General features: G+C 56.5%; 1 protein-coding gene across 8 annotated transcripts in view; it reads left to right on the top strand.

Annotated features, from left to right (window-relative positions):
* PRDM11 (PR/SET domain 11) overlaps positions 1–23,906 on the top strand; it is an 88,920-nt gene extending 65,014 nt beyond the window's left edge. For 5 of the 8 annotated variants that reach the window (XM_053203266.1, XM_053203264.1, XM_053203265.1 and 2 more), the window contains 3 exons: positions 8,442–8,629; positions 12,835–13,461; positions 14,656–23,906. In XM_053203266.1, coding sequence (XP_053059241.1) covers positions 8,442–8,629; positions 12,835–13,461; positions 14,656–16,820 — 2,980 coding nt within the window. In that variant the 3' untranslated portion in view covers positions 16,821–23,906. The other 3 variants (XM_027072833.2, XM_053203269.1, XM_053203268.1) reach the window with 3 other exon arrangements.
* Positions 23,907–24,898: the final 992 nt, after the last annotated feature.

Raw genomic sequence — 24,898 nt, 5'->3', positions numbered from 1 at the left:
AAAGGGAGGCCCTGGGACCCTGGGGAGGCATGCATGTGTGCGGCTGGGGACGAGATGAGTCAGTCTTCTCGGTCACCTCCCCTGGGGGGTGGTTCTGAATTTAGCCCCTCTGGTGCAGGCAGGGAACCTGCATACTTTTTATTCCTGCCGTGGGAATCAGCTCATAACCTTGCTCACAAGAGAGCCAAGGTCTGGGTGTTGCAGGGGCCCGGCCCCTCCCTGTGACTGGCCGTCTGTGTGGTGGTGCCTTGCAAGCCTTCAGACGCTCCCGGGTGAGAGCGATGCTTCTTCCCTGGGCGGCCCGCCTTGGGGGTCTCGGGGGACATCAGGACCCGCTGCAGAGGTGGCTCTCCTGCTCTGTGCCCTCCAGCCGCGTCACTCCTTTCCTATCCCTTGCCTCCCCACTCCAGACTGCCCCCGGGGCCTGTGCCCCTCCCCGTGACTTAAAACTGCAGATTCTAGCAAGGCCACGAGGTGGCCCAAGCGAGTCAGACAGAACTCCGAGTGCCTTTTGGCGGGTGTCACTCTTCCGGCTTTGCCAAGCTCCTTCGTGTCCGTTCTCTTGTTTAATTTTCTTGACAACCCTGTTAGGCGGGCAAGCGGCTGGGTAGATCAAGACAGAGCGGTTGTGATCTTTGCTCTGCAGAAACTGAGTCACAGAGGGACGAAGTGAGCGAGCGGGTTGACTTGCTGTCACTGGGACTGGTGTCTCCAAGTCCCCCGACCTGGGCCCTCCCTCAAGCGTGTTGCTGTTCCCGTGAAAGGAAGGGGGCCTGGGCAGCGCTCACCCTTGTCCCCCGGGGTGCCGGGCCCGCACACCTTCAGGGATTGGGGGAGCAGGTGTTTGTGGGTCGGTGCAGGGGAGCAGGCAGGTGCTGAATTAGGCTCGGGGGTGGCCGGGCAGGGGGATTATAGGGCGACTTGGGCGGGGGGGGTCCAAAGCCCAGAGCCGCCCCCTTTCTCTCTGTTGTAATCATTTGCCCTTCTTTGTTTCTATCCCGCAAGATGATGAAGATGAGGAGGCCCCGGGGCCCTCGAGGCAGCCTCTGCGGGTGCCCCGGCAGCGGTCACCAGAGGAAGAGGCCCACCTGGCCAGGCCTACCCTGCTCCGCTCATCGTCCTCCTCAGACCAGTCCGAGATGGTGGGCCCCAAGCCAGAGGCCCTATCCCGGCCCTCACCGCAGGCCCAGGCTGCCTGCAGGACCCCTCGGCCGCACCCCAGCCCGCCCGGCACGGGCCTTGACTGGCAACTCCTCCATGCCTACGTCCGGCAGACCGAGGTCCTCCAGCAGTTCTGCCAGGAGCTGGTGACCGTGCACCGGGACATGGCGAACAGCATGCGTTCCATCGGCCAGACCGTGGCGGAGCTGACCGGCCGCGTCGGTCAGGTGTGCCAGACGCTGACGGAGATCCGAGACGGGGTCCAGGCATCTCAGCGGGGGCCAGACGGGGTAGCCCCCGCGGGCTCTACCCCTCAGGTCGAGGCCCCCCCGGCAGAGCCCCCGCAGGCTCCCCCGGCGCCAGCCCCCGCACGGACTACCAGGTCTCGGAAGAGAAAGCACAACTTCTGACCCGGCCGGTCTCCAGTAGGAGGAAGAGAGATGGGGGTGGGGGGACGGGTGCCTGGCCTTGCGACGGGAGCCAGTCTCCCGTCTCCGGGACCAATGACCCTTGTAGGATGCTGGGCAGGCGGCCACCTCCTCCCCGAGTGCAGGCCAGCTGCCCTGGGCTCCAACGGAGTGTGTACTGAGCCCCACTCCCTCGTCTTCGGCAGATGCTGAAGATGCAGGGAAAGCGACCTGCCCGATGCTTGCTTGCCCCGGGGCGTCAGCCTCCTCTTGGTCCGCACCCACGGCGGCGGCGAGCCTTGCGGGGAAGAGGGGAGCAAGAGGGGGGAGCGCCTGAATGGACTCCTGCTTGCCGACCGCAGGGCTGCCACGGCTGCCTCCCACGCCCTGATTCCGCTGCTTCCGAAGGGGGCGAAGCTTGAGGACGGGCAGGGGGAGCTCAGCCCTTCCGGGAGGGGTGCGTCCTCCCCTTCCCCAGGGCTCTGAGTGCGGCGGGTGGTGCCCCTGCCTTGGCCTTCCGCTTGCCCTTGCGGTGCGTGTGCTCAGCTGCTGTGCTTGCCTTTTGTGGAAGGGGATGGCGTCGGAGGAAGGCGAAGACGACTCCCCGGAGTTCTTAGAGAGAGCACCTTATGCTTTCCCTGCACTTGCAGGTGTGCGGTCTCAGTGGGTTCTCAGGACAGCCGGAGAGGCAGCCAAGCCGGGTATCGTTGTCACCGTTATGACTGCCATCACCTGCATTTCCTAGATGATCAGTGACACGACAGTTAGTTGGCGGGGCGGGGTCGGGGGGGCGCCAGGACTGGAAGCCAGGTCTGCGGATTTGTCCAGCTCCCCTGTCAGAGGCCAGATCGGGAGTCGGGAGGGGGTACCGCGCCTCGCCTGCCCACGCCTCGGCTCTCCTGGGTGCCGGTGGGAGGCAACGGCAGCCTCCGGGCGGTGAATCCACCCACCCGGCTCTGGCACTAAGGCTAACGGCCGGGGTGGGGGGGGGGGCGGCTGGGGAGAGGCAGGGCCCAAGCCTCAGCACCCACAAGGTGACTCCTCTTCTGGCGTCTATAAGAACCCAGCAAGGCTCCCGTGCCACCCAAGTTCCAGCATGCCTCGCCTCCGCTTGCTTGGGCTGCAAATGCATCAGCTACACATATCTCTAGCTTCACGTTTCATTTCGGAGTGTGGGGGGAGAGCCGGGTTCCTCGAGTCCTGGAGGGAGGTGGGGGAGGCAGTCACAAGCTTAGCTCTGACCCAGGTTGTAGCTCGGCTCTGTGTCCTCTTTGCTCCCTGGCCTGAGGCTGACCCTAGCAGAAGCTCCCCTCCCCCGGCGAGCCCTCCATCTATCTCCCCCACGCTTGCCCCCTAGAGCCCGAGTGGGGGCTGGGAGGACTACCGTACCCAGTGCCTGCTGTGGCTGTTCCTGGAGTGCTGCTTCTGAACCCAGACCGAGCTTGGTCCCAGGGAGAGAGCTCGGAGGGCAAACCGCTAGGTCCCCGTGTCCTCAGCCTCCATCGCCCCACTCTGTGGTCCTCTGGGGGTTCCTGCCACCCCAAACTGAACAGTCCCCGGTCCGACAGCCCAGTGGCTTGATTATTGCCTGGCATTCCCCTGCCCTCCCAATGCTGGAATCAAAGATTGCCTTCCCAAGTATTTTTGTTAAGACGGCAATAAAAAGAAATTGATCTCACACTTGGAACACACCCAGTCTCCAGGATCTTTCTTTGGTGTATATTCTCTTTCTTCGCTTCCTGTGAAAACCTCAAGGCCCCCAGAGCAGGGGTTAGATGATGGAGGGAAAGCATGCTGGCCACAGGGGCTCGAGTGCCCCTGCCATTTCCGGGATTCCGGAAGCACTCAGATGCCCCGTACTCGGCACCAGGCTAGCCCTGTAAGGAAAAGAAAGGAACCCGTGAGCTGAGCGAGATGAACAGCCACGTCTGAAACCACTGAGCTGTATTTTATTAAAGTCTTTGCACAGTGAGAGTGAGATGTTGCTAAGTGAATTTTTACCTTTTGTTCCCTGGAAGAAGTTAGGGGTCCTGCGGGGGGAAAAATCACTATTTCCGGCAGGAGGCTCCAGATGGTCAGGGGCTGTCCATTCGCCAGTGAACTTCAGGGACCACTCTGAGGCGTGACCTTTTTTTTTGGACACCTCCCCACAGATCCTAGTATCCGTCTGTCACAGGCAAGACCCTGCCCACAGAAATCTGAGGCTTTCAAAGTAACCAGAGTGGCTCCTCTGGGTCCCTTTGGGAGTCTCCTTAGAAGACAAGGGCCTCCTAACCTGTGAGTTGCCCTGGCTTACTGCCAGTCACACAGAGAGCTTCTCCCAAGCAGGAAACCCCCACGTCCTGACCAGGGATCTGTCCCCTCTCTGGAAAGTTCCAGCCTGCCTTTGACCTCTTGGAATCCAGGTCCTCCTCTTCTGTTCTCGGCCGAAAAGGATGGCCATGGAAATCAAAATTACTCGATTTCCACAAGAGGCAAAGATCCTGTGAAACCAGGCCCAGGATCTTCTCCAGCAAGGTGTAGGTACTGACTGGCCTTTCCCTCTGGTCCTGGGGAGGGAAGAGATCAAGTTGGAAGCAAAGGGGACAGAGAGACGAAGAGCCTATGAACTTCAGATGGAATTTCATTAGAGTCTTTTTCTAGGCTTCAGTGGGGGACTGTGGGTCTAGCACATCAAAACAGGAAGGGGAAACTAAGGCCAGTGGACGGAAGGCAACGGGCAGCCAATTTCAGCTTGAGATGGGGAAGTCCCGCCTAAGAATCCGAGGCCTCCAGCCGCACTCAAGGCTGGCTGCGTGACGTTCTGTCAGCGTTTGGGTGGGTGGGTGCATGACCCAAAGACCCGCCCAGCTCAGAGACCTAAATGCACGGGAGAAAACAGAGCCCTGCCTCTTCTCGGTCAGTCTTTCCCATTCCTGCCTCCGTGAGTGGCACATCTTCCTCTCCGTCAGAGACCTACCCCCTGAGCAGGAATGTCTGAGCCTGGCCTTTGTCTGCCCCCACTCCAACAAAATGGATGCCCCGTGGGTTATTTTCTCTCTTCCGTTGAAACCCATAGTCATTTCCTGTCCCAGCTAGAAAATCTGGTGCATTTGATAAGGCACAGTGGGTGAGGTCGAAGAAGTGGTGTCTTAGTGCCTGTCTATCCAATTCCCAAAGCCAGCAAGGAGCCCAGAATAAAAATAATCCATTATCATCATGAAAACTTCAGTCCAGAGAGCAGCTCCCGCTCCCACCCACCCCCTCGATTGCTTCAAAGGTTGTCACCTCTGTGGGTCTGATTTGAAAAGCTATCAGATGAGCTCTTGCGTTCGTAGAGTGCCCTGTGCCAGCCATTTTCCACCCTCCTTCCGACATACTCTGTGCCTTCTCTCCAACGAGGTAGTGACCTGGAGACTCAACAGATACAGGGACCTTCACTCCCTAGAAGCTTTGTCTTCCAGGGAGGGCTCTTGCTTGTCTGCAGCCATGAGATGGGACAGGCGTGGTTCTTCATGAAGGGATTGTTGTACAGGAACGGGATTCTGGGAGTGGATTAAACCCCTGGGTGTCACTGCAAAGTACTTAAAAGAGGGAGAGCGCATTCCAGGTAATTGGTGTTGAGACTTAGCTGCCTCCATCGAACGCCTCGGGGGAGTGGGTTGTTACCATTTGCTGAGAGGTGCCATAGATCTTATATTTCAAAACGACCAGATACAACCAGGTGCCGAACAAATTTTGATCTGTTTTGGGAGACTGTGATTGATGCCAGAGAAAGTAATTCTAGCTCTTAGAGCTTGATGATTGTTTGCACAGCCAAACCAGAGAAGAGCGTATCTTTCCCGGTGCTCTGTGATTCAGGTGATTCTTGTGAGGAGACAGGCGAATGAGCAGTTTGCCTTCTGAATCCAGGAGTAGGAAAGTTTGGGTCTACCCCAGTTCTGTTCGATGCTAGCCACAAGTCTGATTAATTTTGGATGTCGAACCCCAGGCTCTCACTAAACTGGGGACTGGAAAATATTTTGCACATTCAGAAGGAATATCAGATCCAGAGAAGAGCAGACCCCTGCAGCTGGAGAGCTGCAACTCAGAAGGGTCCGTGTGGAAAGAGCGCCCTGGGCCAGGGGTCCTCTTCTCCTCCCCCCCCCCCCCCCAACAAGTTCTTGGTTTGCGGCACGCCTGGGCGTCGCGGATATCACGGTATTGTCTTCACGGCTCAGGGAGACCGATGCTCATGTCCGATGCTGACAAGCACACAGATGCGTTGATTTAGTCTCTAGACACAAGCAGGTTCTGGGGATCTAAGCGCCATGCATCCTGCCCGTGTGACCCTGGCAGGGTGGAGCTCACGACTGCTTCTCTCAGAGCGGGTGAGGCAGCCGGCGCTCATGTTTGCACTGCTGCCTCCCTTGGCCTTAGCTCCGCAACCCCGGGGTCTGTGCTGCAGCCTGTTGTCAGGTGGATTGGTCCCTGGACTCTAGTGGTTCCCCTTATAGGGTCACGGCCTCCTCCAGGGCCGAGTAGAACAGAGGCTACAGGGGACTATCCTTGTGAGTAGAAAGAACGGAGGCTACAGGGGACTATCCGTGACAACGGGCACGGCATGCTCCAGGGTGCTCTGCCCGAGGGGCCAGGAATGTAGACTCACAATGCAGGCGGCCACCGCGACCGCCACCAGTACTGAAAGTGGAGTTCGTGTGTCTTTTCTTGGGGGGGGGGGGGGGGGGAGGGGTAACTGTAATAATTGCTTAATAAGGAAAACTTGGAAATTACAGAAAAACTTACAAAGTAGATCCACCTGTAATGGCCAATCACTGTTAAAGCATTGGTATATTTCCTTCAACTAGTTTACCAAGCCTTATTTTTAGAGCATGGTTGGAACTATAGAATAGATAGCTTTCAGCCCTCCTGTTCTCGCGTTGCATCCTATCAGGGCCCTTTTTCCGAGTCACGAAAGATCCCTTGAAAACACTTTTCTATAGATGAGCCATTCCATCGTACGAATATGCCGCGGTTCGCTAAGCTGTTGCCCCAGTATCGGACGTTTCGGTGTTTTTTGCTTTCGCGTTATTGTAAACGATGCTACAGCCAGGGCGGTGGTATGCCGAGTCGTCCACTCGGTCTGCATCTTATGGTCCTTTTTAAAATTTTTCAAAAATTGCGACAGGATGCACATACCATAAAATTTACCATTGTAACCATTTTTTGAAGTATGCAATTCAGCAGCATCAATTTCACTCGCGTTGCGGGGTCGTGACCACCATCCATCTCAAGACTCTTTTCCGCCTTCCCCCACTGAAACTATATACCCATTACACACGAACTCCCCGTCCCCCCACTCCCCACCCTGGCCCCTGGCAACCCCCGTTCTCCTTTCTGTCTCTGAATTTGACTGTTCCTGCAAGGACCTCATATAAATGGGATCCTACCGTATGTGTCCTTTTGTGATCGGCTCACTTCGCTTGGTATGTGTCTTCAGGGCTCATTCGCGGTACAGCGTATATCGGAATTTCCTTCCTTTTTAAAGCCAGGTAATAGCCATCGTATATGTATTCCACATTCCTTTTATCCACGTATCCATTGGCGGGCATGGGTCGCTCCCACCTGCAGACGGTTGTGAATAATGCTGCTGTGAACACGGGTGTACGAGGCCATATTGCCAATTTGTTTCCCCAAGGCTTGTGCCCATTTATTCTCCACCAGTAGTCTGGGATACACTTTTCTAGCCAATGTGGATATTATCATTAAAAAGGGAGAGAGGGAGAGAGGGAGAGAAATCTGTGCCAAAGAGATAACGTGCTACTTGCCGTTTCTTTCCTTTGGAGTGATGCTGAGTGCTTTTCATTTGCTCGTGACCCATTGGGATTTTTCCCCGTGAATGATTGCGTACCCTGGACTGCTCCAAATACCGTTCTCTGGGCGATGCCGGTCAGTCCGACTTTGATTCCTATCCTGGCTTTTGAGACAAACCATAGCATGAGGAAAAGAAGTTTATTTTTTATGACGAATTTCCTGGATGCTCGCGTGGTGTGGATCCTTAAGACTCCAGTTTCCTCTTGTCCTTTTGATCTCTCCGCCTCTGCTTCTCTGTAGGTGTTACATCATCTCAGCTTTGGAAGGGGGCAGGTTGGATGTTGGAAATGTCATTTCAGGGAGCGGGGGTAAGGGAGAGATTCTGAGGGTTTGGCAGAACTTTAAAGGTTATCTGGGCATGGCTGGTGCTTTGCATGCCCACAGAGGAGCCGTGAGATCTAGTGGGAAAGACACAGACCTCAAAGCTCCATCTCCCATTTATTCGCTGTGTGACCTCAGGCGAGTCACTTAGCGTCTCTGAGTCTTAGTTTCCAGTCGTTGCTAACCTTCTCTTGGGTCTTATTTCCCTTCGTCTCCTGTCAGCATCGGGCACCCACTTTTTAAAGACATTGATCTTCAGCATTTGTTAATTGGCCTTCGGGGCGCCGTTGTCACATGGGTTGTTTCTTCTAGGCTTCGTGAAATCCTGGAAACAGTCCAGGAATCCCACACTTAGCGCCATCGGAGGCCTGCAGGTGTCTGGGGGTCCCTGCGGTTAAAATTTAGCCAAGAGCGAACGACATGGCCTTTCGATTTGGTAATCGTTTTTATATCTGGTGTTGAATTTTTGTGCTTACCAGTACGTGGGAGGTAGGCAGGGCGGCTGTCATCCCTAGTCTCAGAAAACAGAGACCCTCAGAGGGTCGGAGGCTTGCTCGAGGTCGCACAAAACTGTGACGTTGGGACGAGGGACCGGCTCTAGCTGGGGTCCCGATCCCGGACAGGCAGCCGTCCTTCGACTTTTGCGCACGCCCCTTGCCTGTGGACCTCTGACCTCCACCGAGTGGCCCGTGCGTTCTCACCTGTCCCCCTCGCCCCCAGGTACGTGGTCATCTCCCGGGAAGAGAGGGAGCAGAACCTGTTGGCGTTCCAGCACAGCGAGCACATCTACTTCCGAGCCTGCCGGGACATCCGGCCCGGGGAGCGGCTCCGGGTCTGGTACAGCAAGGAATACATGAAGCATCTGCACAGCATGTCCCAGGAGACCATCCACCGCAATCTGGCCAGAGGTGAGTCCCCACCCGAGGTGAGGGCCACGCCCGCCACCAAACACAGGGGAGGCCAGGAGTGCTTCTCTGGGAGCTTCCTGAGAAGACCGTTGGGGAATGCAGTCCAGCGGCGACGGGGAGACCCAGAGGGACGCGGGGCGGGGGACGGACGGTCTGCGTGTGAGCGGCGGCTCTGGGCGGGGCCGCAGACCCTCCAGGGTGCTGTCCTCCCTCAGAAACCCTGGCGCAGGCATCGGAGAGTATCCGGGAGAGAGACAGGGCCCCAAAGCCAAGCGCATAAGTGCAATCAAAGTTGGTCCTCTTTCTCCGACTCAAACCGATGGGAAGGTGCTACAACCCGTCCCTGTCGCAGTGATACTAACATTTGCTAAGTGCTTACCACGTGCCCAGCGGTGGTTCTGCGGTGTTCACCTACCTCGTAAGGGTGCGGTGGGAATTAGCTGGGTAATGCGCCCATTTAGAGCAATGCCCACCTTGACCACTGTAAGCCCTCAGTTGGAAACTTTTAAGGCTGACCATCCCGTGTGGCTGATCATCCCCCAGCTCACCAGTGTAGAAACTGAGCATCGGATGAATACAGCGACTCACCCGGGGTCACGGGGGTAGGAAGGGCACTGCTGGGTTTCTCATCCACATCTGTCCAGGGTCCTAGTCCAGGGTCTCAGCTCTAACCTACGATGGTATACGGCCTCCCAGACCAAACTCGTTTCTTCCCAGCTTCCCCCTGGCCTCATTCCTGAAAGTCCTGATCACACGCTGTGAATGAACCAACCCTATTAGAAGAAGGCAATTCTTCTCAGGGAGGGAGGTGGTAAGGTGACCTTAGGTGTGGGTGGTGGCCTGGTGGGGGAGATGTCCATCCAGCTCCATTTAAATGCGTCATTTGAAAGTGGCTTAAAATACTCCCCAACCCCTAGCCCTTTGCCTCTCTATTCCAGCCTCAGCCTGGCCCAGGCAAACTGGTGAATCCAGCTCCTCTCAGGGGGATATTTCTTGCATTAAGGAAAAGCATTCAAAGACCCAGAGTCCATCTGGTCTCAGGAACCAGGACTATACCCAAGCCCCACCATGTCACGCTCCTGACCGACCTACTTATTGGAAATAAATCTTCACATGGAGTATGAGTGGAGAAGAGGGAAAGGGGGCAGGGTGGCCCATTGCAATTAAGCTATGTTCATTTTTTTTAAGTTTATTTATTTTGAGGGAGAGTGAGAGAGAGAGAGAGCGAGCAGTAGCAGAGAGGGGCAGAGAGAGGGAGAGAATCCCAAGCAGGTTCCGTGCTGAGCCCAGCACGGGGCTTGATCTCATGACCACGAGACATGACCGAGCCGAAATCAAGAGTCAGACGCTCCACCAGCTGAGCGACCTAGGCGCCCCAAGGCCGTTTTTAAAAACAAAACAGAACAAAGCAGGTTGTGGACCTTGAATGCACAGCTGCTGCCTGACTTGGTAAAAGGTATCTGTGATTGGGGGGGCGGTGGGGAGACCCAGCCAACATACTCACCTCTTGTCTTCTTCGGAACCGGGGGTTGGCCACGTGCCGATCTCACTCGGGAAGGCAGGTTTCTATGACGAGATTCCCATGGTTTCCGTTTGACCTCTGAAGAGACCTTGTGTAACCGTGCCTGATGTGCAATACATCTTTGTTGAATGGATAAGGGAAGACAAGAATGAAGACGGCCAAGAAGTCTCCAAAAGAATCGTCCTATCACCAGAAGAAAAGAAAACCAAGAGAAGTCCTATCTGAGGACACAGGTTCCATCCCTTGGCCATAATCTTCTGAAATTCTCCTGGATTTGTGACATCCTCCCCCACCCCCACCCCCACCCCCACCCCCACCCCCACCCCCACCCCAGTGTCTTCTCCAAAGCACATCAAGCTGCGGTCATCCTCAGAGAGCCCTGAGATCCGAGGGGAACGCTCGGAGGAGGGAGTGACCTTTCGGGAGTGGTTCAAAGGAGGCGTAGCAGAGAGGCTTGAGATGGGATACGTGAAGATTTGTGAAGATACAGGAGGAAGGAGTGGCTGTTCCTGGCCAGGCTGAGCAGTAGGAAACAGGAAGGAGACTGAAAGGCACCGTGCGGCCGGGCCAGAGCAGCGGGTGGGCTTGATCCTAAAGCCCTCGGGAGCAGTCATGAGCTCAGTGGCCTTTAGCTGTGTAGACGTCTCTGTAGCCTGCAGCTTTGGCAGGCTCTGAATACAGTTTAGTGGCATCTTAGATCGGTGGGCCAGCCCCGCTCCGGGAAGGGGATCCCGACACTCAGTCACCGAGGGTCTTGCGTGGAAGGAAGTTTCTTTGTAATTGGGGGCTGGAGCCCTGAGAAAGGCCAGAGCATGAATTACTGGTCCTTCTTAAGTAGGGATGTTACCTGAAGCCCAGAAACTTCTTCCTGCAGACAGCGTAAAGTATGCCTTTGTGGCGATCTTTTAAGAACGGGATGCTTCGGATAGGTGTATTCAAAAAAAACCTTGTGTCATTTGATCCACTTTGAGCCACCGATTCACTCTGTGGTGTTTCCCCCCACATTTAATGGAGGCTTTGAAATCAATTCCACGATGCTGAAAGGTCCTTCTCGGCCTTTAGATTTTTCTGAGCGCCTTGAGTCCGAAGAAGTCCCCCACGCATCCTAGGAGATTTGAATGACCTTGTCTTTAAGCAGAGACGCATGAGGACTCCCTGCTGACGTATAGCCTTGAGCTCCCGACATAAGCTGTTTGCTGCCTGACTGGTCTGTGAGAAGTGAAAGCGTGGCCCTTGACGTTTGGAGATTCTAAATGGGCAAGTGTCATAGCTGATCTGTACCGCGAACGTGTTAGTGTTCACGTCCACCCTTTCTGCTCCCCGGTCGTTATAAAAATATAGGCTGTGAGAGCCACCTGACTTTCAGGGGCCCTGAACATAACGTTCAGGCATTCGTGCGAGGACAGAAGAGGGGTGTCCTGATTAGGTTACCCCCTTTTGTGCTGTTACCGTCGGAAGCCTGGATTCATACACGGGCCGGGGCACGGCACCCCTTGCCGGCTGCAGGGAGCCAGGGCTCGGGCATAGCATGGATCTTCTGGATTGTTCCCAGAGATCCTTTGGCCTCCGCTCCACTCAGAGGTTTTTAGCAAACACGGCTTTTGGAAATCCATCCGCAACATACATTCAGGTCAAGCCACTGCTCGGAGTCAGCTCCCAGGGCCCCGCCTCTATCTAGGAAGCCCTTTGAGATTCCCCGGCCCCACAGGCCGCCGTCAGGACCTTCTGAGGGTCCCCTGTAGCGTCTGCACCCCCGGGGAGCATACGCCCTTCTATAGCAATTTATGAGACTGTGGCGGCCGTTTCAAAGGATCAGGCTAAAATTCTTGTTGGGAGCTCAGCAACGTCTTTGAAGCCAGTCACGTGATGGAAAGAGCTAGAAAAGGGAGCGTTCTTTGTATCATCAGGTAAGGAGACACAGCTATATTTCAAGAATGCTTTGGGTCAGTGGGGTCACGCCCCTCTTTGTCATGCTGGAGGCTGCCCGCCCGGGAGCCGTCAGCCACTGCGGGGGGGGGGGGGCCCCCGTCTTCCCGTTCCCCCCGTTCCCCCCTGCCTCGGTTGTGGGAGAACCACAGACGTTCAGGTCACGCTCTCTTCCGTGCACCTCGTCCTCTGATCACTGGGAGAGTTAGAAAGGATGGTTGGCTGTGGGTCGGTCTTTGCCCCGAGGGGCCGTCTCGGGGCAGCCAGGGAGCCGGAAGGAGAGGACTCCGTGTTTCGTGTGTACCTTTTACCAAGTCGAAGCAGCCGTCTTCCAATTGCCAGGACTGGACGAGAAGCCTGGAGGGCGGGGAGCCACACGCACTGAGCTCTGAGGTGCGCGCCCACCCGCCCGGTTTGATCGGTGGGGGTGTCATCTTCTAGGGCTACCGAACTTCCCGCTGCCCTCCCCTATAGCATTCTCTCCACTTGTAAATGTGCCGCGTGTATACATAAGGCTCCCGCGCAACGCGTGGTCTTTTTAGAGAGATCTGCCCACGTTTCGGGATCCCACTCTAGACCCCGTGATCCGCTGAGTGACCCGCCTCTCTCTCCCTGTCGTGTCACACCTGCCCCACAAGGCCAGATCCAGAGGGATGTGTCAAGTGACTTTCCTGATAGGAGGCGTGCCTTGTTTTCTGTTGGTTTCTCCACGTCGGGGCTTTTCCCCCCTTCCTCACGCCCTGGTTTTCCTTCCTAGGAGAGAAGAGGTTGCAGAGGGAGAAGTCTGAACAGGCTCTGGATAACCCAGAAGACCTGAGGGGTCCCCTCCCGCTCCCCGTGTTGAGACAGGGCAAAAGTCCCTACAAGCGTGGCTTTGACGAGGGGGATGTGCACCCCCAGGCCAAGAAGAAGAAGATTGACCTCATTTTCAAGGACGTGCTGGAGGCTTCCCTGGAATCGGCGAAGGCGGAAGCGCACCAGCTGGCACTGAGCACCTCGCTGGTCATCAGGAAAGTCCCCAAGTACCAGGACGAGGCCTACAGTCGGTGCGCCATGACCGTGTCACATGGCGTGCAGAATGTCGGCCGGACCCAGGGGGAAGGGGCCTGGAAGATCCCCCAGGGGGTTTCCAAGGAACCGGGCCCGTTGGAGGATGAAGAAGAAGAACCTTCGTCCTTCAAGGCCGACAGCCCCGCCGAGGCCTCCCTTGCGTCCGACCCTCACGAGCTCCCCACCACCTCCTTTTGCCCTAACTGTATTCGCCTAAAGAAGAAAGTCCGGGAGCTCCAGGCCGAACTAGATATGCTTAAGTCTGGGAAGCTTCCTGAACCCCCCGTGCTGCCCGCACAGGCCCTGGAGCTCCCGGAGCTCTCGGACCCCGCAGGTAAGTTGGCGTGGATGAGACCGTGGCCGGAGGGACGGGCGCCCGGTGGGCAGGGTGAGGGTGGCCCGGCGCTCTCTGCTGGAGCCACCTTCCCCGGGGGGACCTGAGGCGTGTCACGAGGGGGGCGGACTCCGGTCGCGGCCCTTGCCCGCAGGTGCCTGCCCCCGACAGGCTGCTTCTCAGCTCCAGCGGGACGCCTCGCGTCATGCCCTTGTACCCTCCCCGTCAATAAAGGAAGTTCCACTGCTGGAGGGGTGTGTGCTGTGTTCTTGACCCGCTGCCTCTCTCTAGTGGGCCTACCGGTGTCTCAGCCCCACGCTCAACTTCTAAACCCAATCTCTCTCTCTCCCCAGTCCCAAGCAGGGCATCCCGTGGGGGAGAGCTCCCGGCCTTGTTGACCTCAGTCCCGGAACACAGCCTCGTTCTTCTCTTCCCGAATCGTGCTTCTGCCGCACGCGCTCCTATCTCCCCTGCCCGGAGTGTTCTAGAAGGCCTGGGATGCGGGGGCGTGTGGCTGCACGCCTCGGTGCTTTTCTGTCGGCCGCTGGGCTCTTTAGACTCGGTCGACAACCGGCAAGGTTTTTTCGGAACACAGCTGCAGCTGAGTCCAGCATTTACGTAGCGTTTCCTATTTTAACCTCATCCCGTAGCGCAGAGTGAGGCGTTTCAGATACTCGAAGCATGCGTCTTGACCAAGCTGCATTCTGATCCTGAAATAGCCCGGGGCCGTGGCAAGCTGCCTTCCCGCGAGGGCGGCACGCCGGCCCGGACCATGCTGGCCGCTGGGATAAGCGAGTCCCCGCGTCCTCGCCCCGGGGGGCTCAGGGACGCTCGACGTGCTTCGTTCTCTCGCCAGGTCGGCTCTCGTGGTCGTGCCGCTCAGTCGATGGGAAAGATGAGGTTCCGTGAGCACCCGCTGGTGGAGGGTGAGGGCCGGCGGCCCGGCGCGGGGCGGCCACCGGGGGGCGACCCCCCCCACCCCCCCCCACCCCCCGCCAGAGAGGAGAAGCCACACGCGGATAGCGAGAGTGCCTGTAAAACAAATCGTAGGCCGGGGTTCGGTCCGTCGTCGCAGGTGGCTCGCGGGTCACGCAGCGCGGCGCCTTTGTTTGGGGCAGCGTGCCCGGTCGCTCTGGAGAAGTCGCTGTGTTCGCCCCCGGGCCTTCAAATGTCTCCTTCCCGTTTGTCTTGCAGCCTCTGAGAGCATGGTGTCCGGCCCCGCCATCCTGGAGGACGACGACCAGGAGGTCGACTCGGCCGACGAATCCGTCTCCAACGACATGATGACCGCCGCCGACGAGCCCTCCAAGATGTCGTCCGCCACCGGGCGCCGGATCCGGCGCTTTAAGCAGGAGTGGCTGAAGAAGTTCTGGTTCCTGCGGTACTCCCCCACCCTCAACGAGATGTGGTGCCACGTCTGCCGCCAGTACACGGTGCAGTCGTCCCGCACGTCGGCCTTCATCATCGGCTCCAAGCAGTTCAAGATCCACACCATCAAGCTGCACAGCCAGAGCAACCTGCACAAGAAGTGCCTGCAGCTGTACAAGCTGCGCATGCACCCCGAGAAGACGGAGGAAATGTGCCGCAACATGACCCTGCTCTTCAACACCGCCTACCACCTGGCCCTCGAGGGCAGGCCCTACCTGGACTTCCGGCCCCTGGCCGAGCTCCTGCGGAAGTGCGAGCTCAAGGTGGTGGACCAGTACATGAACGAGGGCGACTGCCAGATCCTCATTCACCACATCGCCCGCGCGCTGCGCGAGGATCTGGTGGAGCGCATCCGCCAGTCGCCCTGCCTCAGCATCATCCTGGACGGGCAGAGCGACGACCTGCTGGCCGACACGGTGGCCGTCTACGTCCAGTACACCAGCAGCGACGGGCCCCCGGCCACGGAGTTCCTGTCCCTGCAGGAGCTGGGCTTCTCCGGCACGGAGAGCTACCTGCAGGCCCTCGACCGGGCCTTTTCTGCCCTGGGCATCCGGCTGCAGGACGAGAAGCCCACCGTCGGCCTGGGCATGGACGGGGCCAACGTCACGGCCAGCCTGCGCGCCAGCATGTTCATGACCATCCGCAAGACGCTGCCCTGGCTGCTGTGCCTGCCCTTCATGGTGCACCGGCCCCACCTGGAGATCCTGGACGCCATCAGCGGGAAGGAGCTCCCCTGCCTGGAGGAGCTCGAGAACAACCTGAAGCAGCTGCTCAGCTTCTACCGCTACTCGCCGCGCCTCATGTGCGAGCTGCGGTCCACGGCGGCCACCCTGTGCGAGGAGACGGAGTTCCTGGGGGACATCCGCGCCGTGAGGTGGATCATCGGGGAGCAGAACGTCCTCAACGCCCTCATCAAAGACTACCTGGAGGTGGTGGCCCACCTCAAGGACGTCAGCAGCCAGACCCAGCGGGCGGACGCGTCCGCCATCGCGCTGGCCCTGCTGCAGTTCCTCATGGACTACCAGTCGGTCAAGCTCATCTACTTCCTCCTGGACGTGATCGCCGTGCTCTCACGCCTGGCCTACGTCTTCCAGGGCGAGTACCTGCTGGTGTCCCAGGTGGACGACAAGATCGAGGAGGCCATCCAGGAGATCAGCCGGCTGGCCGACTCCCCGGGGGAGTACCTGCAGGAGTTCGAAGAGAACTTCCGGGAGAGCTTCAACGGGATCGCGATGAAGAACCTCAGGGTGGCCGAGGCCAAGTTCCAGTCCGTCCGGGAGAAGATCTGTCAGAAGACCCAGGTGATCCTGGCCCAGAGGTTTGATTCCCGCAGCCGGATCTTCGTGAAAGCCTGCCAGGTGTTCGACCTGGCCGCCTGGCCCAGGAACAGCGAGGAGCTCGTGAGCTACGGCAAGGAGGATATGGTGCAGATATTCGAGCACCTGGAGGCCATCCCCACCTTTTCCCGGGACGTCTGCAGGGAGGGGCTGGACCCCCGGGGCAGCCTGTTGATGGAGTGGGGGGAGCTCAAGGCCGACTACTACACCAAAAACGGCTTCAAAGACCTGATCGGCCACATCTGCAAGTACAAACAGAGGTTCCCGCTCCTGAACAAGGTCATCCAGGTCCTCAAGGTCCTCCCCACTTCCACCGCCTGCTGCGAGAAAGGCCGCAACGCCCTGCAGCGAGTTCGCAAAAACCACCGCTCCCGCCTGACCCTGGAGCAGCTCAGCGACCTGTTGACGATCGCCGTGAACGGCCCGCCCATCGCCAGCTTCGATGCCAAGCGAGCCCTGGACAGCTGGTTTGAGGAGAAGTCTGGCAACAGTTACGCGCTGTCGGCCGAGGTCCTCAGCAGGATGTCCGCGCTGGAACAGAAGCCGGTGCTGCAGACCGTGGACCACGGGTCAGAGTTTTACCCGGACATCTAGGGGGCCGGTGTCACAGAGTTCACTAAGCTGTTGAATATTTTTTTAATCTATACTCATAAGCTTTGATATATTATATAAATATATATTATATTATATATATATATACATACATATATATATATATATATATATATATATATATATATAAAAACCCACACTGAAAATTTTTAAGAACCGAGGTGACGCATCCACCAGAAGCCACTGGGAGCTTTCACAAAGGAACGATGTTGGAAACCGACTCTTGTCTACAAGATCCCGCAGCCGTTTTCACTCACGGAAGCATGTGCTGGGGCCACACGCGTTCCCGCCTAACAGCCAACCAACAGCCTAAGCTAAAACGACGGGTCTCTGTCATCACCTTTAGGTGGTTTGTTTCGTTTTATGTTTTCGTTTGGGGGGGGTTGAGGGGTTGGGGTTTGGGTTTCTGTCTTGCCTTTTCTTTTCCCGTTTGGTTTACGACGGGGGTTCTTGGCCTCTTCGCTGCCATGCTGGTGTAGCTGAGACCCATCTCTGATTTTGGAGGGGGGCAGGTGGTGTATCCGGATTGGGGTGTGTGTGTGTGTGTGACTTTCTCCCTTGTCCCACCTGATTTCAGCTTGAGAGGTTTGTACTCGTTTCCTGTTGAGCGTTCCTTCACTGTCTTAGAAACAAACGTGTCGGTCAAACTGTGACACCCACCACTCCCCACCTCTGTTGCCTCTCCCGTCTCTGGGTTCTGGATTCCCTCCTTCCATCCAGCCCCCTGGATCCTGAAGATATTACCTGTTGTACTGAAGGCAAAACTGCCTTACAACCGAGCTTGAAATTGTGGGGAAGGGACAAGGTGTGTGTTGGGGGGCGGGGGGGGGGTGGGAATTTTTTTTTGCATTCCTGTTCTCCCGTGGTGTGGGGTAAAATAATATAATTCCATTCAGATCCAGGACTTTGGGGGAAATGAAGAGCCAGGAAGTCCAGACCCTCATAGGGCAGCGATTTTTGGCTAAAAGCAAGTCCGATGGAGAGTGTGGATTCAATTTACATGAATTATTTATGCTCTGTCTTTATAATCATATGATGTGTTGGGGGTATTTTTTTGTGCATTTAATAATCAAATGCCTGCTATAGTTCAGTGGCAGGAGATGTCAATGCAAGTTGTGCCCTGGGTTGTGCGTGACTCCAAGGAGGGTCTCTAGAGATGGAGGCCTTCTTTGGTGACAAGGCTGATAATAAACCCTTCAGCCTGGCAGGAGGCAGTGGGGAGCCAGGCCTTGCATCCGTGCCTGTGAATGCCTCCTTTTTTGAACAGGGTAGAGATGTCCTAAAGAAAAGGAATAAACAAGAGGTCAGACGGGACTCTCAAGGCAGCAGCCTACACACACACACACACACACACACACACAGACACACACACACGCACGTACACACACGCACACACAACCACAATATAAGCTTTAGAAATAGCCACTTGCCTATTCCCTGGGGCAAGTAATGGTTTTAAGCTAGAGGAGTCTGATCGATGCTCTTTTGTTCATTCAACTACCAGTATACCTCGCAAGGGAGTTTTTTTAAACAAAAAGTGCGTGAGCTGTTACAAACTTCTGTTCATGTTTCCACATCTGATTTATGCATATCTGATATGCAGAGATCCTACATTGTGGGTGCAGGTCGTGTTTGGGGGAGGAAGGAAGATCTGCGCTGTCCGTGGTCAGGTCCTCTCACTCGGCAGAGGGTGGGCAGAGGACGGCGTGATCGGGCCACAGGCCAGGCCCCCGTGTCTCCAACCTGCTCGGCTCAGACGTAGAACTGTGGTGGCTTCCTTCCTTCTTGGTTTAGCTTGCCTCCGAGGCCTCGTGCCACTGTTGGGAACCGTAGTGGAAATGTCATCAACACTGAACATGTCATTCCCCTTTCCTTGTCCTGCCCGTACCTTCACTCCCCACACGTCCCCTCCCCCCACCCCTATGGTCTTGGTGCTAAGATAACTTTAGAATCATTGCTGCTAGCTGATAGCTTTTCATTATATAAATATATTATATATATATATATATTATATATTATTTTTGAAACTTTTTCGTTTGTTTTCAACAGTGATGTAGCATGTTAAAAAAAAAAAAAACAAGAAACAAACAAACAAAAAAAACCCACCCGGTTTTCTCCAACTGTCCCACTGCCAGGCCTCATATGCTGCCTTGTTCAACAAATCAATGCACCCCTGCCTGGTGACATTCACCACCCACCCCCCCTCCTGGCCCCCTTCCCAGTCCCTCGTACTTCCCCACCCTCCTCTGAACAAGGAGAGAGCAGAAACTAGCAAGGAAACACCCAAAGCTCTTTCTGAGGCTTCGGAATTCCCAGCCTCAAACCATGTCCGTACGTACTTCAAGCTGATGTGTTCCCTACCCCCCCGCCCCCCGCCCGCCCTCCGCCGCTCCTCCCATCCGGGTCAGTATTTGTGGTCAAGTGGGATGCCCTTGCAAAGCACAAGGTTCCACCCTACCCTCCCGGACATTCTGTCCGCCACACACAAAAACTATCATGCCTGTGGGAGCTTTCTTGGAACATCACACGGACTAAGTGAGGTGGGTTGGGGGCAGAGAAGGCTGGCAAGGGGAACCTTGGTGGGGGCCGGCAAAAGTAGGTTGGGATCCTTTCTTCGAGCCACCAGTTGCCTTAGACCTTCTCCTTTCCCCTTCTGCTCCTCTCCTCCCACTACACTGGGAGCCATCCCCTGGACCACTCATTTGAAAACCGGGAAGAGAGAATCACTGATGTCTGCCTGAGGACTGGTCAGGGCCGTGACCGTTTCAAGAGGCCATGGCCCGAATTAGCTCCGATTTTTATCCAGACGGGGAAAAAGATCCTTCGGGCCTACGCCAGCATCTGCCGTGAGCTGGTGACATACCTCTGGGCTAGGAGCATGAGCGCGAGCTAGCAGCACGGGGACTGCGGGTGGTCTCCTGCCGGGCCAGGCTCCACGCCCGGGGCAGGTTGAGCTCTCTCGGGGGCAGGGGGTGCTCGAAGTTTGGCAAGGCGCTCTAAAACTCCGGGTGCTCATGGCTTCTGTTGAATCCAGCCAGGCCTGGGTGGTGTGAGGCACTCTGAAGGCCGCTTTACCTTGGGACCGGAAGTAACCAGGGCACAATTTGGGTGACACGCCCACTGCAATTTACACAGGGTCTTTTTTTCAACCCGGATGCTCCCAGGAGGCTCAGTGCTCCCAGCCTGTGAATGTCGCGCGTGATTTCTAACATGGGAGTTGCCACTCTCCCGCCTCCTCGTGAAAGACTTTCGGGAGAACGGGCCCCCACAGGGTCTCGCCCAGGGAACCACAGGCTTAGCTAGCCTGATCTCCCTTTGATGGGTATAAAAAGCTGTGGCCGGGCAGTCCTTGTATCCCAAATATGGTCACTTCAGATGAGACAGAGCCCTTGAGCTCAGCCACTGGCTTAGAATGACATGTTTGTCTCCGGGGTTGAGACGTGTCCTAATTGGGCTGACCGATGAGTGATTTTCTTTGGCTCATAGAGGAGGGTGGGAAGTGAGTTCAGGTTCATGGCCGTGTGTGCCCAGGAGATACACTGCACAGCCTGGGTGCCACAAGCCCTTGTGATTAACATGGTTCGCTTCCTCTATTGGAGGACAAAGACACCCCCTGCCATCCAGTATCTGTGGAAGCTGAGGGTAGCCCAGCCCCGTCTACAGCTCTCGCCACATCAGAATCCCCACGTTTTGCCCACCCGGTCGGACAGGAGAGTCCAGGCATCCAAAACACCAGGTTTTTATTTTTCTTTTTACTTTGTCCACGACCGCCTACGACATTCTTGTCTCCTCATCCTCGCTGGAGAATGAGAGCGGGCTTGGGCTGCCGGGCGTCTGCTTGGGCGGCCGCGGTGCTGGGCCCTGAACCCAGGGCAGGTGGGGGTCTCGCCCCAGCCCCGCTACCTGTTTCCATGTTGAGTTGTCTTGCTCAGCCCCCTGTCCTTGACTTGCTTATTATGTCAACCCTCTCATTTGGAGGAAGGACCTTGTAATTATTTAAGGTAACGTTTAAATAGCTGCCATTTGTTTGGACGTGATACCGAGAAGGAGGAAACAGGGAAGGACGCGTAGAATGCCGAACGTGGTCGCGGCGAGACAGAAATGGCTTATGGGATTGGCCCACCTGGGCTGTGGGGCCGCTGTTCTCCTGAGCCCCGTGGCGTCCAGGAGGCGGCCTGGGCTTGAAGTAGAACTTCTTTTCTAGATTCCTCCCCGTGTGTTTTCCCTCCCATCCCCTCTAGGGATAGGAATTCTGGATCTGGATCTGGATCTGATGGTGGCATATGGTCTGGGTTGATTTCCAACTAGAATTTGTGTTTTTCTAGGTCCTACGCCCAGTTTGTGCAGAGGGTTCCGGGGACACTGGACCTCACGCCCCCCTCACCCCTTCAAGTGGCCACCCTAGCCAGGTCAGCCTGGGACAGCCAAAGCAGGGAGGCCAGGCCTCCTTAGGTGAGAAAGCCGTGTTTGGACAGCAGGGGACCCTGGGACGGTCCCATTGCAGACACCAGCCTCCTGGGAGTGGTCATGGGTTCTGTGCTGGGTCGTGGGTTCTGGCCTTGTTTCCTCCTCATATCTTGAGGAAGGAAGATTTCCTCCAGAGACACGTGGGGCCCTTCTGCTTGGAGGGAGACCTCTCTCCTGGTCTCTGCTCACAGGGTCCTTTCGCTGAGTGGATGGAGCTGTGATATTTTAAGAAGCCTTTGAGGTGATCTTTGTGTGTTAGCCAGAGGGAGAAAAAAAAGTGCCCTTTTGGGAGGAAAATGGTACAGCCCTCCTCTTCCATCTGGCTTTCCCCCCTCCGCCCTGTCCCCACCCCCCCATCCCTTCAAGTGGTGTTGCCCTGGAAATACCTATGCAATCCAGTCTCCCTAGGAGAGCGCATGGAAGCAGGGGGTATGTGCAGTGTATCATACAAATGCTACAGCATATATATTGTATATATGGACATATGCCGTACGTATACACACAGAGTAAGAGATTAAATCACGTCTATATATCTATAAATAATATCCTATATATTTATACATTTCTATGTTTTAAATAGATATAAAAATAGAGTCTATAGAGAGCTGGGAGAGCAACGGGAAAGCCTGTCGCTATGTTGTGCAAAGAGGGAGGAGGCAGGGCCTCTGCAGGGGGAGATGTGGAAGCCAGGAGGGCACTGTCTGCCGGGAGTGGGGTCTCCTGCCCACAGTGCAGGACAGGAGAGTCCCCGGGCCTCTGCCCTCTCCGCGCACTTTCTCTCCTTTACCGCAGGCTTGGGCTGAGGTGGAAGGAGATACTCGCCCTCTGAGCTCCAGCCGAAGTGCCCCCCTCGTCCCCCCTCACCCCCTGCAGTCCGACGCTTAGGTGGTCACTGCTGCTTGGCCCTGGGACGTGGTCTCTGGGCCCTGGTGGAGGGACCACTGCACAGTTTCCCCTAATGCCCTCCCCCTACAGGAATGAGCAGCGCTGGTGGCAACCGGAAAGGTGCACATTGGACCCAGAGGGGCCCGGGGAGGATGCCCTCCTTCCCCCCTTAGGTGCTTCTGCTGACCCCTAGAGGCCAAGCCTCTGAAGTGCGGCTGCCCCCCGCCTCCTTCACCCCCTCCACCGCTGTCTGCCAGGGCGCTGCAGGGGTGAAGCAGGCGGCGCGAACATCACCAGCCAGTGCTGCCCGCTACGTGGAGGCTTTCCTGCCAGGGCGGGGGGGCGCCGGAGAAGGGCGGGAGCGGCAGACCCCCCGCACCCAGGGCTTCAGTGAAAACTCAAGTTCACAAGCAGGGCTTCGGCTCAGCCCGGTTTGCACAGCTGCTGTTGCTGGCTGTACTCAGGACAACGCTCTCCCCTCCCCCGCGTGGAGGCCCGTGACCCCTCCGCCCACCGCCACCCTAACAGGCAGGTTTAGTTCACGTACACTGTTCCGATTCTGTGACTCGAGGCAGCGGCTGAGCCGGATGCCCCGAGCTTATCCGCTTCCACTGGGGAGGACGCCTTCCCTGGCTTTTATCCCTGCTCCCGCCCCAGGCTGGGAAGGTGTGTCTGGGGCATCTGGGGAGGCCGCTGGTGCAGCCGGCAGTGCCACCGAGGGCTTGCGTGGCCCCGACCAAATCAGGAGCCCGTTAGCTTCCGGGTTTCTCTCCACCGTTTCGTTTCCCTGGAGGTAGGAGAGGAGGGGCCGACAGGGCTGCAGGTGATAGGAGACAGCCAGCGGCTGCCCCCTCTCCTCCAGACCAGCCTAGGCCTTTCGGTCTCCAAAGGCACTTACCTCTGTCCCCGAGCCTCCTCCGACCCCACGTCCTCCTCTTCCCTGCCATCTACCAACGTACCTCAGTCTCCAGCAGACCCAACCTCTACACCTATGGTCTGGGGCAGGTCTGTTTCGCCAATGCCCACCTCTTCGCCCCTCCACGTCTGCCTGGGTCTCCTTGAGCCACAGCTGGCTGCCCACTGGGTCTCGGAATCCCTTCCAGTGCCTCCAGAAAGGCCAGGGCGGCCCGAGCCTTCCTGCCACGGTGGTGGGTCAGACCCGTGGCCAGGGGTGGGCATCCCCGGGTAGCAATCCACGATGCACTGTACCTCAGAGAGAGAGCATACCATGGGCCTCACGGGCACCGTGCCTCCGTCCAGGCGAGGACAGCCGGTTACAGTAAAATACTGCTTGCAAGGAGACAAGGGCCAGGCTGCCCTCGGGCGCCCCTGCGTCTTCACTTTGGTCTCTCGGGAAGAGCCAGCAGGTCTGATTTGCTCTTTTTCAGCCCTGTCTCTCTCCTTCTCTCCACCCCCACGCTGCTGAACCGATTCATTTCAATCACAAAGGTAAACTAAGGTGGGGGGGGGAATACTTAGGAGTCTATTATCACACACATATTAATATGTTAATACTTTCTTTCTTAAAAAAAAAAAAAAAACCTCTTGACGTTATTATTTTGCAGACTACGCTTTATAGTACCTGTGTGACGGGACCTAGAACACTGGATACAAATAGAGCTATGTTGGTTTATCATAATATGTACGCAGAAACTTTCCTTTTGTCATATTATCCTTGTAATGTAAGAAGATTGTTAATAAAAGCATTTAAATTTACTCACCAAGGTCGAATCTCTTGCCTCCTTGCCTCCATCCCAGGCCTGGGCCCTGGGCAATCCAGAATGGGTCCTATTTCAAAGGCTCCAGGGTCAGGATAGGAGCCTGCCTGCCGCTGCCAGGTTGGAAGGTCCTAGAAGAGACCTCTAAGCCCCTTCCTGCCTCTCTCGCTTTTCCCCCAGTCAAGTCCATTTCCAGCAGGTAACCTACATGCCTCACCCACCTATCTGGCCAAAAGGAGGTGTAAAACCGAAAGCATTTAAAATAAACCTCCCTGCCCCCGCATGCATTTATCTATCCCACAGAGACTCTCGGAGGAAGCACACCCAGAGCGGTTGCAGACAGACTGTTGTTCTGATGCTCTCTCCAACTGCCTTGCACAGTTCTCCACCTGCACACCTGGTCCCTGGGGAGGGTCTTCCCCCACTGGTTCACTAACGGCACTGGCATGGGGATGGGTGTAAGCGATGCTTCGCCCAAATTGTCCTAGAGAAAAGATGGGCATAAATTCAGTACAGACATAGATAAAGTGTTTGTATTCCTTCTAAAGAGGATCTAAGCTCTCCTACTCTCAGCTTCGGCTCCCCGCTAATTGGCTTCCTTTCAGGGGCCGTCCTTCTCCCCTTTCCTTAATCTCTGCCATCTTCCTCCCAGGCTGTGACCCTCAGGTCACTCAGGTCCCCTCGGTCGGTCACTCAGAGGCTTCCTGTTGTGAAAGCCACCCCACAGTGCCCATGGAATGTTCTGGTTCTCTTCTTTTCCCAGAAGATGGGGGATAGGAGAGGAAGGAGCAAAGGGCCACAGCTGTCCATGCCTATCCAGCCCAGGGGAACCAGCATCAGCCCACACTCCATTGCTGGCCATCTGGATTTGACTTTCATTGGCGGTCTTATCTGGAGCCTATTAATGATTTCATCACTGGAGAGCAAGGAATGGAAAGATCCTCCACCTGCACTTGGCCGTGAGATCGGTCTCCCCCGAGCCGGGCTTGG

Source organism: Acinonyx jubatus, chromosome D1 (assembly GCF_027475565.1).
Source record: "Acinonyx jubatus isolate Ajub_Pintada_27869175 chromosome D1, VMU_Ajub_asm_v1.0, whole genome shotgun sequence".
Taxonomy (NCBI): domain Eukaryota; kingdom Metazoa; phylum Chordata; class Mammalia; order Carnivora; family Felidae; genus Acinonyx; species Acinonyx jubatus.
The sequence above is the reverse complement of the archived record's forward strand: the minus strand, read 5'-3'. Positions and strand labels throughout refer to the sequence as shown.